We start from the raw sequence: 15,949 nt of genomic DNA, 5'->3' as shown, positions 1-15,949 counted from the left end.
ACTTAAGTGCAGTGTAAATTTAGGCTTGATTAGCATCTGCCTTTGTTGTTGTTGTTAAAAGTGTGCTCCTGGTCCTCATGGGTGCTAAGAACATAAGAATAGCCAGCTGGATCAGACCAATGGCCCATCTAGTCCAGCATCCTGTTCTCATAGTGGCCAATCAGTTGCCTATGGGAAACCAGGGAGCAGAAACTGGAAACCGTGGTTTCAGCAACTGGTGTTCGGAAGCATTGATGTCTCCAGCTGTAGAGGTAGAGCATAGCTATCATGACTACTAGCCATCAATAGTCCTCTCCTCTGTGAATTTGTCTAAGTCCTCTTTTAAAGCCATCCAAGTTGGTGGCCATCCTGGGGGAGCGAGCTCCATACTTTAACTATGTACTGCGAGGCGGAGTACTTTATTTTATCCATCCTGAATTCTACAGGTTCAAAGTACATGGTTAGTTCATCTGGAAGTGTGGAATCTAAATATAACAGAGCAAAATGAGCAGAATGCCTGGTGACCAATGATAGACAAAGGATTTATGCCATTTGTTAATGCCTACCTGTCTTCCCCTCTGCCCCCATGGATCTTCATCCTTATTCTCAATCTTCTCCTTCCGCTACTGAATCTGTGCCAAAGGATTCCAAAATCTGCCAAAAAACAACAACCAGGATCTCAATCAAAATAGATGATGCACCTTAAGTCAGTGCAAGCAAATGTGCCTGGTTTATTCTGAATATAGAACTAGGATATTTTTGGATTATACACTGAATAAACAAATCCTGCCCACAGTTCAAGCTTTCCCTCTTCCCTCCCAGACTTTTAATGCTTAGCTATGCAGTGTATAGAAAGCTTCTGTAATAGTGTTCACCTTTACTCATTGAGGTTATCCAGCCAAGACTTCACTGAGCCCAAGGGTCTTGCACTTCCTGGGATTGAATCACAGTTCTGGAAGAGATGGAGAGCCTGAAACCTACATACAGGAATCCTGTGTTATGTGGTTTTCCATATAGGTTCTGGCCTATGTAGTGCAGCCAAGTAAGCAAACCTAATCTTTATTTCAGGCATTGAAACAGCTCTTTAGCTTAATTTTTTAGGCTGCCAGCAGAGGCCATGTGAATGTTGAAACTGAGCTATACATTATTTGCTCAAAAAAGTGTTTATGTCAGCTGAGGCAAGTAACATCTAAACGCTGCTGTCATTATCTTTTTATGTTATATTATGTCAGGAGGACAAAGAAGTTAGCAAATATTCTTTCTGGGCGGAAGCCTTACAGCTGCAGCTTTCACAGTAGGAAAGACTAGGCCATTAAAAAAAGACTCCTCTTTTTTACTTTTCCCACTGTGATGTCCCCAAATGAACTGGTACTGTCTGGGTAGGAGAGCTTTGAAAATGCTTTCCAAATGCACACTGTGTATTTTGTTGGGACTCTTGACAAGCCTCCTAAGGTTCTTAAGAAGTGAGGTGGAACAACTTTTCTGTTCTTGTTTTGAAGTGTTAACCCGACGGCAGAGAGCAGCCAAGACTAAAGTCACCAGTTGCAAAGAGTCGTCAGAACCCGCTGACACTGACAAGTAAGTAGGTATGCTGGCATGTTACAGCATTTTTTCCTCTTTCCTTTGAAGACCCTCTTTTGGGCCATTTATGGGTCCCTTTGCTGCACCAGTCCATGGAGCTTTGGCACTGTCTCTCTCTGCTTGAAGGTGATTGCATTACTGCCTGCCTCCACCATCCTTCACTCTGGCTTCTGAGAGACTCCTGTGAAAGAAAAGCCAGGCTGATTCTAACCTGTTTTTGCCTTTGGCTTCCCTTTCACTTATTTTTGACTGGCTCTGTGTTCTGTTTGTATCCTGTCAAGTTTTGCTGAGGTGCTTTTGATATGCTATTCTCTGTTTTAGTGCTTTGCTCTCCCCAGTTCTCCCACCCTTCCATTCATCTCCAAAGCCCAATATTGCCACACACGGAACAATACTTTCCCCCATAAAACTCAGTGGATGATATGAAGGTTGGTCCTGAACTTTGAAATCCCTTGGTTCTTTGTCCTTGTCACATTCAATCTCTTGGGCAGGGAGTAAAAAAAGGAGGAGAGAGGAAAGGGGGGTAACTGACAATCTGATTTGGTGTCTTCAGTTCTGCACACAAACACCCACCCACCCACCTACCCACCCATCTACACATTACTTCAGAGAGAGTGCAGCCCTAGACAGAAAAAAAGGTTGCCCATTTCAGCACTACAGGGATCTTGAAATGCTAGGATTGGCACCTAAGTTTTATAAATGTTTGACAGATCATGGCTGAGTTCATTTCGATTCAACCAGCTGGTGATCTGCAGTACACTATACAGTGAAATCATCTGGAAATCAGACAGTGCCACTGGGGATTGCATTTGCATGGTTCAAGTAAACCATTATGAGTGACTCAAAATTTCTAACCATTTTCATTATGCAAAAAGCCACATAGAGCTGCTACTCAAATGGTAACACTGTACTTGCCTGTTGTGGCTGCCATGTTTCATCTGAGCTTGCATTTCCTTGTGCCCTGCTTTGCCTCTCCCTCCATTCCATGTCTCAAAGAATGATCATACAACAAATATGCCCATTTTCTACCAAGGTGTTGGAGGGGGTTGCTTGTACAACTGCACAAATCTGTAATGATGGTGTTTCATTGTGGTGGAAATGAGCAGGTTCCAATTGCTCTGAGGTTTGCTTTTGTGTGTTGTTGTTGTTTTCAAAGTAATCTATAACAGTGGCTGACAAGCAAAATCCTATAGTGGTAGAAAATTGCACCTACAAAGCTTGAGCAGCATTTTTTTCTTTGTTTGTTTGCCCTGGGACAAAACATGCAATTTAGTTATAATTCAGTGGCTAGAGTTGCTAAAGTGAACATATATCAAATCCCTGCAAGCAGCAGAACCTTGGGCTGTTGACAAGCTCTAAGAACAGGTAGCTGTTGAAGGAATGGGTTAGTTTTGAGTGGCAGATCTGCATGTCAGAGAGATGCTTGATGAAGAAGGCTGGCAAGGATGGTAGCTGCAGTGATATCCTTAATGAAATTAGACTTTGTTCAGATGGAGATGGTTTTGTTTAATCTTTCTTGCCGCCACCCCTCCTCCCCCTCCCACCCACACAGCATCATAAGAAAGGATCTGACAGTAAAAATCCCTGCCATGGAAGTAATTTTGCTGTTACAAACACTGGATGGCAACATCACTAATGGAATTAGGCTAATTATAGAGAGGACAGCTTCTGTTTAGACACATTATCTTGGTAATCAGCAACGACTGGAAAGAAAATATGGAAAAGTACTGCAGAATTTAGCATGGAGGGGGCTCTTCAGAGGCTTGTTGAGCTGTTCCAGTTCAGGACCCCACAGTTCAGCAGCTGCACCTTGTTCCAGTTCTTCACTTGCATCCATGCTGTTCTTGCGATCTAGCTGTCCTTCCTGCTTGGTGGGCACAGTCAGTTTGATAGCACGAAACATGTGCACACAGTTTAGGAGGTTGGAGTGAAAGGAGTTGGAAGAGGATGGCATTTCTGCCAAATTTTCTGAAAACTGGGCGATGCTCAGTTCCAAATCTTGCGAGGTCTAAAATGGAGTCGGCGCCCTGGAAGACTTGATGTGCTAGTTTAGATGAGTTCATTCAAACCCAGGAAAACATATCTCTGATTTAATGCACATAGTATGCTTCATAGGCAAAATGTAACTCCCTTTTCCGAAAGCATAACACTTCATTTCAGCTGTGTTGACAGGGTGTTTTATGTCTGAAGGGAAATGGGCATTGTTTGAGATAGTTAGAGGAGCTGATTTCATTACCATCCCACTGCTGCAGCAGCAGGACACAGAAAAGCAGTTGGGGGAAAACCACTAATCACTCCATCCTTTTGATTGGCATCAGGCCAGTTTTATTGGTCATCCTGCTGTGCACACCCAGCTCCATTGACAAGCCTTCACCACAGAATGGCTTGGAGAAGCAAAAAGCACTCAAGGCAGAGTGAATCCTAATGTGATTCTTTCTCTTCTGGCCTGGTAGGTATGAGAAGTGTTACCTCTGTAAGACTCTGGTGCCATGGAAAGAGTATCACAGGCATGTGGACGACTGTCTTTGGAGTCGGACTGCTAATGGAACCCAGGGTGACAGTAGGCCAAGGCGCACAAAGGTGAGAATAGACTTTTGTGAAGCAGTTTTATTTTCTCATGCTTGCATATCTGTTCCAGCAGGTCTATTCATGCATTAGTGCATATGCTTTTCTAAAGGGAGGTCATGCATTAAAGTAAGACTTACCCCGGCTGCTTAAAAGCTGCTCATAGGAACCCAAGAGACTGCCTTATACCAAGTCAGACTGTTGGTCTATCTAGCTCAGCATTGACCACAGCGACTGGCAATCTCTCTCCTGGATTCCAGAGAGGGGTCTCTCCTAGCCCTATCTGAAGATACCAGTAATTGAATCTGGACTCTTCTGCATGCAGAGTAGTTTCTCTGCCACTCAGCTGGGACGAAGAAGAAGAAGAAGAAGAAGAAGAAGAAGAAGAAGAAGAAGAAGAAGAAGAAGAAGAAGAAGAAGAAGAAGAGATTAATTTTATATACTGCCCTTCATCTCAGGGCGTTTCACAGGAGAAAAATACAGGATAGAAGCACAAAATAAATAGTTGAAACAAAAACAGTAACCGCCCCACTCCCACAAACACATTTTAGGGTTCGTAGAATATTAATTGGCCAAAGACCTAGTTGAAGAGGAACATTTTCACCTGGCACATGAAGATGTATAGTGAAAGTGCTAGGTGAGCCTCCCTGGGGAGAGCATTCCACAAATGGGGAGCCAATGTAGAAAAGGCCCCTTCTTGTATTGCCACCCTCTGGACTTCACATGGAGGAGGCACATCAAAAAGGGCCTCAGATGATGATTGCAGTGTCTGGGACGGTTTATATGGGGAGAGTTGGTCCTTGAGATATTGTCTTTCTGAGCCATTTAAAGGCTTTATAGGTCAAATGCAGCACTTTGAACTGGGTTTTATTATTTATTAATTACCTGCCCTTCGCCCTAAAGTCCCAACCTTAAAACACAATTGATGTAACTGTGCAGATGCCGTGTTCTCATGGGCCTTTTGCATGGAACCTGGCATGCCTCAATCAGATGCAGCACATATCTACTATACCTAGCATGACTTACTACAGTGCACCAAAAAAATGAAGCACTGTGCTCAGCGTCAGAGTGTAACAGTGGGGAGCAGTGGGTGAGGATTAAATGGTCAGCAGGGAGAGGAAGTAACTTTCTGTGGGGCAGCTGAATGTGATATCTGTAACAACAAAAGTAAGCTTGGCTATGATGCTATTCAGACTTACTACCTGCTGCTTGAGAGCTGCTCTTCCATGACATGATCCCATGTAGAGAGGTTCAAATCCCTGCTCAGCCATGAGCCTCGTGAATGCCCTTTAGCAAGTTATCTCTTCAGCCTAATCTTTCTTGCAGGATTGTGCACCTGAGATTAGACTGTGTTATAATTCACCCTGAATTCTTGGAATGGGATGAGAAGTCTCAATTCTCCTAGCCCCCTCCTGTTTTTGACTAGTCCTTGTGGATGTGGAAAATAGGTAAAATCTGTGACTCTCAGATCACTACTTTCCCCTGAGATGATGATGATGATTTGCATGCAAAGTCTCATGGGTTGTTCTGTGTTGTGCTGTAGTATAGGGGCTCTCAAACTTTCTTCCCCCTGAGCCCACTTGAGAAGGTTAACATTTACTGACGCCCGCCAGTCACAAAGTGGCTGTGTGTGGGCAAAGCCAGTGATGAAATGACAGTGGTGATTATGCCAACAGTAAACTGACACAATTTGCTATTGATGTCCCCTCTTCTGTAAATCGTTGGATTCATTATCAAAGCAATTTCCTTGTGCAAGGAGTTCCATAGATCAGGTTTCCTCAAGCTAAATACCCTGTTTCCCCTTTTTAAATATGTAGTCATAAAGTAAGCCATGGCAGGGTTTTTAAGCATTTGAAAAATATAAGACATACCCCGAAAATAAGCCATACTTCCGCGCCACGGAAACCAACCCCCACAGGCACCTCCACACACAGAGTCACTCCATGCGGCCGGCACTGCAGGAGCGCGATCAGCTGTGAAGCTGCGCTCCAAGAGCGCCGCTTAACAGCTGATTGCACTCCCTCCTTGCTGGCTGCATCCCCGCGCTCCGCCTTCTCGTCCACCGCCGTCCCTGCCGCTTCTGTGCTTGCCGCCACCGCTGGGCTCACTGCTTCTTGTTTGCCTGGCCCGGCCAAGGAGCTTGGAGCGCCCTGCAGCGGCGGGCAGAGTGCCTGAGCCAGCGGCCTCCGTCTGGCCCGGCCAAGGATGCCTGCCGCCCCGCCACCCGGAACCGGTGGCTGCTGCAGCGCCGAGCACTCAAGAGAGCCCAGCAGCGCCCTAAGCCGTAAAAACCGTATCAGTTAAAAAAAAAAAAAGACATCCCACCAAAAGTAAGCCACCCTGTGTTTTTTTGAGGGAAAAAAGTTATAAGATGGTGTCTTAAAAAAGGGAAACACGGTACAGGGTGGGCTCTGGAGGTGTCTGGACTCAGCCCTGTCATCCAGTTTTAGAAAGAATTTCTTCCTACAGTTCCATAAGTGTATTTTTATTTCAAAGTTCCCTTTCCCCCACCTCCACCTCCCCAAGTCTCTCCAAATATTTTTTATTAATCTCTTGTCATGTCTTCTACCCTTCTCCTTCCACAGTTAGCTCGTACCCTGTTCCCACCCCCATACTGCCAGCTTTCAGCAATCCTCCTTCTCCACCACCTGTAACAGCTTCCCTCTCTTTAGTCACATATTATTACTTGAAAAACATTTTATCTCTTTGTAGTTTCCTTCCTGCTCTTGCCCTTTTCCTTCTGAGGAGGGAGGAGAGGCTTCCTGGCTCAGCTGGTGACTAGTTGGGAAGGGAGATTGGAGCGTGTCTGTGAAGTGGAGGACGGGCCACCCTAGAGGCGTCCCCTTTCCCACTCCCTCAGCCTATCTCTCCTTGTCCTCTCCATCCTTTCCATTCTTTCCCTTCCTTCCCTCATGCTCAGCCAGCCATGTGGTCCTTTTCTCCTCTTTCCATTCTTCCCTTCCAGTTCTGCATGTTCCAGCCTCGTTCTCTGACCAGTTCCTATGCACCACACATGTGTGGAGCTGCTGCTGCTGCTGCTGCTGCTGCTGCTGTCCTGCCAACCGAAAGGTCACTGCATGACCAAGGGGCAAGCTGAAGGGTTGAGGCCCAATATTGGTCCCCAGCCCACAACGCTTCTCTAGTAGTTTTGCAGAAGTTGATAAGGGAGGGCCCCAAGGACACCTGCTTCTCTCTCAGGAGCAGGAAGTCTTTATCTCCTTTCCTAGCACCAAAATTCTTCCATTTCTCAGTGGTACGTGCTGGGGATTGCACTGCTAAGCCAGAACAAAACAATGTCTGTTTCAGGAATAAGTTTCCATCTCTGCCTTTGCATCTCCCACAACCCATGTACTTGCTTCCGCTTCTGAAGTTGTGTGCCACACCAGCCAGTTGAATGCTGGAGCAGCATATTTGTCTCATCCCAAAAGACGTGTTACATTCACCAGGGATGCATTTTGCTAAGTCAAAATTGATACCAAATCCCTGAATATCCGTAAGAGGCATGCCTTGCTGCCCTTCAGTCCCCAAACAGACAGCCCTCTCTTTTTGTGTTCTTGTTATATGTTTCTCTACCTGCATGTTCATCTGCAATTTGTATATTTTGTTGTTTAAGCTGCACCATAGCTACATTGTGAAAATGGATGCTGTTATCATCTCTGCACTCATCTCATAATATTATTTGTCTGTTATGAACATTTATGGCCTGTCCTTTTGTAGGCAGCACAATAGAAGAATACATTGTTTCCTGCAGTGGCACAGACAGCAAATGCAAATATGTTTTGATCTAGCCCAAAGTTGGGACCTTGAGGAGAAAGGACAGGCTCTGCCCTACTGCTTTTCCCCAGATTGCAGAACCTATCAGTGAGAATTGGGGGGACATCTTTCACATATGATCCAGGAGCTCATAATGCTTCCATGTCATGCCATGCCATGCCCACCAAAGGCCATGAAGGGGGCAGTTGCAGAAATAGTTTATCATCATCATTACCACCATCATTTATTAAATTTGTTACACTTACTTGTCTCACTTCATCTTGTCCAAGGCAAACCACAGTGACTTACATATTTGCTTCCAGGAACATATGTACATTTAAAAGTACTGCATTGCAGTATTCAGACATGACACATTTAAAACCAAATTCACAGGCAAAAACATAGAATAAAGGTATTGACATTGGCGAGCTCTCATTCACATTATGTCTGCTGCTGGTAACATGGCAAGTCTGCAGGCATCATGAAAGAGTCTGAGTTGACACTCTTTAGAAGAGTGTGCATTAGAGTGCCATATTCTTTGAGAGAGAGAGAGAGAGAGAGATGCAAACACATGGTTCCAAACTCTTTATACTTCTCCCTTGGCAAAAAGAGACACTGGTCTATACTACACACCTGTACCTCTTAGAGCTTGTTTCTCAGGAGTTTCTGTTCTTTCAAAAGGCAACTGTGCCGCCTCCTGAGCGCAGAGTATGTGTTACAGATAACCCCTTTGCCACGAAGTCTACACTACATAGGTGCAAACCATAGTTAACTAAAATTTATGGGTGTTCCCAGTATTAACTGGAATGCAGACATTCAGATATTTTTGACAGGCCACTTTTCCTGAATCATTCACTGGGCCCCAGTTTGCTGCAGCCCTTTGTTTTCAATTATACTATCATCTTTATGCAATGACAGACTTGGTATATAATTATTTTGTCAAAACACTATTAATCCTGGTCTGTATACCATATGATAATTTAGCTGGCCCTCTCCCTTCGCATTGGTCACTGATGTTCCTTCAGCTAATGCCTTGTGGGCATTTAACCTCCGGCATATGAAATGGGGATCAGCATCCTGGTGCCCTCGCGCCCTCTGATGCACTTGCCTGTTACCTTATGCGCACTGCCCATCTTGTTTGTGGTAGAGGTCTGCGTGCAGCCTCCTTGCTGATTTATTTCTGACAGGGAGGTTGTAATCCATGGCAGCAGCAAGAGTGCTAAGGCAATGTGATTTCTCAGCAGGAAGATGCAACATGATGTCTCAGTTTTGTCTAATCCCTTAAATCCATCACATACCCCAGGCCCTCGGGGATTCGCATGCAAATGACGAGATTGCCTGTTGATGAGTTTGGCTGGGACACAGCCAAGTGTTATGCAGTTTCCAGCACTGTGGGAGGCCTCTGTTAATGCCACTGACTTCAAATCTCTCTCTTCCGATGTGGACAGAGCCTGTCTTATACTAAACAGGAGGCATTACACACCCCTTTGGCGTTCCAGGTCCAGGTCATCTCCCTTGTTCCTCAGTACCTGTACAAAGGAGCTTCCACATGCTCTCACAAGACGTGGGCATTGCATGTTCTGAACGGAAAGTGTGCTTCTCCTGAGGCTCTCTCTCTCTCTCTCTCTCTCTCTCTCTCTCTCTCTCTCTCTCTCTCTCTCTCTCTCTCTCTCTCTCTCTCTCTCTCTCTCTCTCTCTCTCTCTCTCTCTCTCTCTCTCTCTCTCTCTCTCTCTGCCCTGTCTGTATTCCTTGGGGAGCTGGAGGAATGCCTGCCCAGAATTTTTTGATGTACATAAGATTTTTCTGAGTGTTTTTTTTAAAGGAAGAATCATAATCTCTAAAGAATCTGGAACCTTCAAAGTTGACAAATTTACTTTAGTATTCTACCTGATTACCACATAGAACTTGGTGAGCAATTAAAATAAACTAAAAGAGTTTGATTAATGGTGGATTGTATTTAGTTGGCCAACAGATGCACAGCATAACAGAATCAGAATGCAGTTTCTGGTCTCCATTTGATTCCTAGACTGAAACTAGATGCCCTACAGCAGGGGTCAGCAAACTTTTTCAGCAGGGGGGCGGTCCACTGTCCCTCAGACCTTGTGGGGGGCCGGACTATATTTTGAAAAAATATATGAATGAATTCCTATGCCCCACAAATAACCCAGAGATGCATTTTAAATAAAAGGACACATTCTACTCATGTAGAAACACCAGACAGGCCCCAGAAATAAGCCAGAGATGCTTTTAAATAAAAGGACACATTCTACTCATGTAAAAACATGCTGATTCCCGGACCTTCTGGGGGCCGGATTTAGAAGGTGATTGGGCCGCATCCGGCCCCCGGGCCTTAGTTTGGGGACCCTGCCCTACAGCTACCACCAAAAGCAGCAATCCTACAACCCCTCTGGCTTCTTACTCCCCCAGCACAGCTAATAACCTAAAATGCAGGATTCAGCATCACTACACTTAGCATTTCTTTACCATCAATCCCTTTGCTGGGTCTGGGGATTTTTATTTTTGTGACAGCCAGGGACCTCTCATAACATCTCATCTCAGTTCTAATATAACAACACAGTTCTTCTTTGTTACCTCCTGGCATACCATCATGGGATGTGTGTGTATGTCTGTTTCATGTTAATTATGTTTGCCATAGCATGTAATCCAGATGATAAATCCCCAAATTCTTTCTAATCTTTAGTGACTTTTTTGTGAGCCTCTCACCAAATCTGTTCTACACTAAGCCCTTCTTTTGTTACAGCCAAATATACATATTTGACCACTGCTAGATGCTCCCATCCATCTTTGGCTTTTGATTTGTATGCTGCTGCCGGGCTGGGCAGGCAGGGGATTTCTTGGGTAGAGAGGAAAATGGACAGATAAACTGGGATCACTTCCATGGCAATTAACATTTTGAAGTGACAGAGACATTTAGGGAAGTTTCATCTGCATAGCAAAGAGTGTCACAGGAGGCCAGTGGGCCCACAACAGATTGCAGCTCCTTTCAGCAACCTGATCATATTCTCTTCCATCCCTTTAGAATTAGTAGTGTCTAAGGTTGGTGCGGGATGCAGGTGGCGCTGTGGGTTAAACCACAGAGCCTAGGGCTTGCCTATCAGCAGGCTGGTGGCTTGAATCCCCACGAAGGGGTGAGCTCCCATTGCTCGGTCTCAGCTCCTGCCAACCTAGCAGTTCAAAAGCACGTCAAAGTGCAAGTAGATAAATAGGTAGGTAGGTAGGTAGGTAGGTAGGGGGAAGGTAAACGCTGTTTCCGTGTGCTGTTCTGGTTCACCATAAGCAGCTTTGTAATGCTGGCCACATGACCTGAAATCTGTATGCTGGCTCCCTCGGCCAATAACGCGAGATGAGCACCACAACCTCAAAGTTGGTCATGATTGGACCTAATGGTCAGGGGTCCCTTTACCTTTTAAGGTTGGTGCAGGGATTTTGCATAAGTAGTTTGCAGCTAGAGTGTTAAGGCCCAGAAGATGTCATCTCTCTCCCCATAAGCTGTTAAAAACTGGAAGATCTGGGCAAATAATCATTTCTCTGTTTTTCCGTTTATCTCGGCTCATGGAACTTCTTTACCTGGCTTGATTTGTGCATATTTTAGACATCTTCAGTGAGAATATGTCAAAATGGTGCTTCCTTCAGACAAGAGGCTGAGCTTATCCTCAGTCTACAGAATGAAATACGAAAGTTGACAAAACAAGGGACAAAATTTATTTGCAAAGGCTAGACTTGGAGCCCTTGCCTGTCGATCCTTATGGCACACCTCCAGTAGAACATTCTCTGCTTATCCAATTTAGTGCACCTACAAACAGGATGTCTAGGAATCTTGTTTACTCAGATGACCCATGGGGAGAAGTGGATTATGGCTTTCAAAGCCAGTTGTCCCAATCTCCAATAATCATAGTTGTCTTAAAAACAACAACTCATGTTCCTGAACATTAGGGTTGCAAAGAAGTGCCTGAAAACACTGTGCCAATATCTACTAAAGAAAATAGAAGATAAAATGGGATGGCCTTCTTTGCTCAGCACACTCGCAAATTGTTCATTGCTCCTCTCTCCCCCTACTTTTACACACCAGCTTTCTATGAGACTCAACCCTTTCTTCCCATGCTCTGGCAAAGCTTTTGACCATGGATCCCGAGCCACAGGAGATGTGCAAGTTTTGAAATAAGGTACAGGTTCCAAAATGTTTTGTGTTCCAGACTGACATAATTTTGAAACCGGTGTTACATTGCCAAGTGCCTTCTACTCAGGGAGTTGTCTTCTCTGTGACATTCTCCCAATGCCTTTTTGCCTCTGTCCAGAATACATATTAGGAAATGTTCTGCCTTAGGGGCTCTATTTGTGCAGGACCTAATGGGGATGTTTTCTTACTTTGCCACAGGAGAAGGGAAGAATGGAAGGCCACCTCCTGAGCATGCTGGAGCAATCTGAACACAAGGCTTCAGGTAGGAGAGCCAGCACACTTCATTGCATGGGTGGGAAACCTTGTTCAGCTGGAGAGCTACATGCCTTCATGGGCCACATGCTAGTGGTGGGCAGCAGGACTAGAGGCAAAAATGGGTAGAGCATTAGATTATTTGTACAGTATGCTATATTCCAGCCACACCAGAGGTTTCTAACCTGCCACCCATGCACTTCTCTCCATCCACCATCCAAGCAAAGAAGAGCACCCATTGCAGTTCATTCCTAGGCACATTCCAGCCAGGCAAACACACTTAAGGAGGGCATGGAGCAGGGCTGGCGAGAGATAATGGGGAGAGTCTCAAGGGCCAGATAGATATGTCTGGAGGTCTGCATTTGGCCCCCGGGCCTGAGATTCACCACACCTTTGCCTTACTGCTGATATATTGATTCTACCATTGCTCTCTAACATAGCATAAGAACATGATTGCCTTCTATCTCTAGAGCATAGATCAGCCTTGGTTGCTGCTATTCTCCCGCACATGCATGGTTTTTTTTCTGAAGAAAGACCCAGGCCTTTGCGCACCACAGTTCTGTTGCTCTAGTCTTAGCAAAGCTGTTTGGCCATAATGAGGGCAAAAGTCATTACTGGGTGTCTTGATTCTTGAAGGAACATCCCCAGAAGCTTTGTGAGAGGTCTCTTTTGAAACAAGGCAGCAGAAACCCATCCGCCTCCTTTCCCCTGCATAGTAATTATTCAGCTATATTAAAAAAAAAATCTTTTCATTTCCAGTTTTTCTGCTAACATTTGGTTTTAGTTTGTCTCTGTAAAAGGCGTAGGTTCAGGTGATAGAAGTCTAAAACAAAATCATTTTTAAAGCTCCATCTGTTGCCATAGGACTCCTTCCAAGATTGCAACACCAGAAAAGGTAGAGTTCCCCCTCCTCTGCCAAATCCAGTCTGGCTGAGCAGTGTTTTCCAAGGGATGCAGCTTCTCATTGGAATGAACATTGTCTTGAAAGAGTGGCCAGCCATGATCACAGAGTTGTAGGTTTTGAGGGGTTTTCTATGCCTTCCAGTCCACCCCCCTGCTCAGTGCACATGATACAGAACTGGAGCATCATCAATAGATGGACATTTTAGACCTCTGCTTGAAGACCTCTAGCAAGGGGAAGAACCCACCACCCCTCTAGGTAATCTATCCCACTGTCAAGATGCTCTTGCTGCCAGGAGGCTTCCCCAAACATTCAGCTGAGTTCTACCCTCCTTAATCTTAAACCCATTAGATTTTGTCTTGCCCAATGGGGAAACAGCGAACAAGGCTTTGCCCTCTTTTGAGTGACAATCCTTTGGGTATTTGAAGGGTGTTATTGTGTCTCTCCTCAACCTTCTCCAGGCTAAATATACCCAGTTCCTTTTAAGGTCATTTCTGTATATTTGCCCCTTTTTAATTTGATCAGTTGTCTTTGAGGAGGGGTAGAAAGGCCTTCAGGGAACACACAATGATTGTTTAAGCAAGAACACACACTCATACACACACACACACACACACACACACACACACACACACACTGCTCACCTTGTAATATTATGAACCCTTAAGGCACCCTTCCTCAATCTTATGCCCACTACTATTCCCTTCATCCCTGACCATTGTCCATGCTGGCTGGGGCCAAGGGCCAAGGACGATGAGAATAATAGTCCAAAACATGTGGAGGATACCAGATTGAGGAAGGCTACTTTATGGTAAAAGACAACGTCCCCCCCCCAAAAAAAACTAAAGTTCTTCTCCCCTCCCCCCAAAGCAATGTGTTCTGAACCTGTTCTAATTTGTCTACAAAATCCTTCTCAAAGTGTAATGCTCAGACTGGACAACTAATACTCCAGATGAGGTTTTATGTATTTCTATATATAAACTGCATACTTGCCATAATGACTTCTAAGCAGTCACTAGTGCAAAATAAAATGGAACTTGCACTTCCTATGACTTGGAATTTTGACCACTGCTAGTGGGATTAAGATCCTGTGATGCACTCTCATTTCAGATGCAGAGGAGGCTGCCGCACTATCTGGAGAAGACGACTCAAGGTGAGCTAGTGCCACAGGGTCTTTCACCTGCCATAGCAAAAGTATGATCACCCTAGTGCAGGTTTTGAGCACCGTGCTATCAGCAAAGCTAAAGGAAAGGCTTTAGTAAAGTAGAAAGTTGACTGTATGTAACATTAGTTTCTGCCATTGATGGACAAGGAACTCAGCCACTTCTGAATAGGAAGGAAATAACTCTGAGTGCAGGTGGGAAGAAATAACTCTGAGTGCAACACTAGGAGGTGTTGACTACATTAGACAGCAGAGTTCTCATTTTATATCTTCTTCATTGGTTGCCAGTATGTATTGGGGCACAGGTTATGGCGCTACTGATAGCCTAAAAAGCCCTAACCGGTACTAGAATATTTGAAGAATCACCTTCTCTTACATGACCTGGCCCTGCTTGCTGCATTAATAATTGGAAGGCTTGCTCTGCACCCTGTTGTCATTGCAGATCAAAGTGACGGAGACAGGGCCTTCTCTGCATTGGTCCCCAGAGTCTGAGGCTTCCTCCTCCAGGGTGTCCCACTGGGCTTTCATTATTGGTGATTAGGCAGGTTGCTGAGACTTTTTTGTTCAATCGTGCCTTTAGTATAATTCTTCCTCCTCCCCATTGTTTTATATGTTTGCTCTATTTTGTACAATATTCTTTCTCTTCTTTTTATCTTTATTACTGCATGTGTTTCGTAGGACGTTTCAACTTAGGTTGTGAGCCACCTTGAAGGGGACCTAAAGGCAGGGTAAAATGCATTAAATAAATAAAGAGGAAGAAGCTGGAAGAGTTGCATTTTGTAAGACTATGGCTTACAGACTCACGTTGTAAGACTAGCTGTCTGGTTTTACATTTTGTTTTCTTTTGTATTTCCTTCCCATCAGGCGCAGCTTGGCAAAGGCGGAAAAGAAAGCAGAGTGCAGTCACAATGTCCAGAGCACCTTTCCCCAAGCAGGTTGTAGTGACTCTCCAATTAAATCTTTCACCTCCATTTCTGAAGCCAAAGACTGCCTAGTGGACTTCAAAAAACAGCTCACCATTGGCTCTGGCAGTCAGAAACAAGCCAAAGCCAGCCTCAGGAGCAGGAAGAAATACTGAGCATCGCACAATGGAAAAAGGGCCTGGAAACGGAATAGGAAGCAAGCCCTTCCATTCCACCGACTTTGTCTGGCAGGAAGAGCGCAACTTCTCTACCAGCTTCAGACATCCCTCTTCTGTACATATTGTATGAACCGTACAAGATTTGTCATGTATTGAATTGGTTGTGTACTTTATAGATGCCTCTTCAACCTTGCTTTTCAATTATAAAAGAAAATGAAATATATTTATTATGTTTTTATAATCTGCAATCTGCTGCTGTTTGGGAATCCTTTTTATTATTGTTTTATTTTATTACTTCACAACCTTTTGTTGTTGTTTAGTCGTTTAGTCGTGTCCGACTCTTCGTGACCCCATGGACCATAGCACGCCAGGCACTCCTGTCTTGCACTGCCTCCCGCAGTTTGGTCAAACTCATGTTCGTAGCTTCGAGAACACTGTCCAACCATCTTGTCCTCTGTCGTCCCCTTCTCCTAGTG

At 44.7% G+C, this 15,949-nt stretch overlaps 1 protein-coding gene across 5 annotated transcripts in view; it reads left to right on the top strand.

The window, feature by feature from the left end:
* Nucleotides 1-15,721, top strand: part of UIMC1 (ubiquitin interaction motif containing 1) — an 81,137-nt gene extending 65,416 nt beyond the window's left edge. For 3 of the 5 annotated variants that reach the window (XM_035105822.3, XM_035105824.3, XM_060271598.2), the window contains 5 exons: nt 1,479-1,557; nt 4,014-4,140; nt 12,276-12,339; nt 14,341-14,383; nt 15,257-15,721. In XM_035105822.3, the coding sequence (XP_034961713.3) occupies nt 1,479-1,557; nt 4,014-4,140; nt 12,276-12,339; nt 14,341-14,383; nt 15,257-15,470 (527 nt within the window). In that variant the 3' untranslated portion in view covers nt 15,471-15,721. The remainder of the gene's footprint in view (nt 1-1,478; nt 1,558-4,013; nt 4,141-12,275; nt 12,340-14,340; nt 14,384-15,256) is intronic. The other 2 variants (XR_004691976.3, XR_015948199.1) reach the window with 1 other exon arrangement.
* The last annotated feature ends 228 nt before the right edge of the window (nt 15,722-15,949 follow it).

The sequence above is a fragment of the Zootoca vivipara genome, chromosome 2 (assembly GCF_965207765.1).
Source record: "Zootoca vivipara chromosome 2, rZooViv2.hap1.1, whole genome shotgun sequence".
Classification (NCBI taxonomy): domain Eukaryota; kingdom Metazoa; phylum Chordata; class Lepidosauria; order Squamata; family Lacertidae; genus Zootoca; species Zootoca vivipara.
This window is presented reverse-complemented; position numbering and strand designations above follow the sequence as displayed.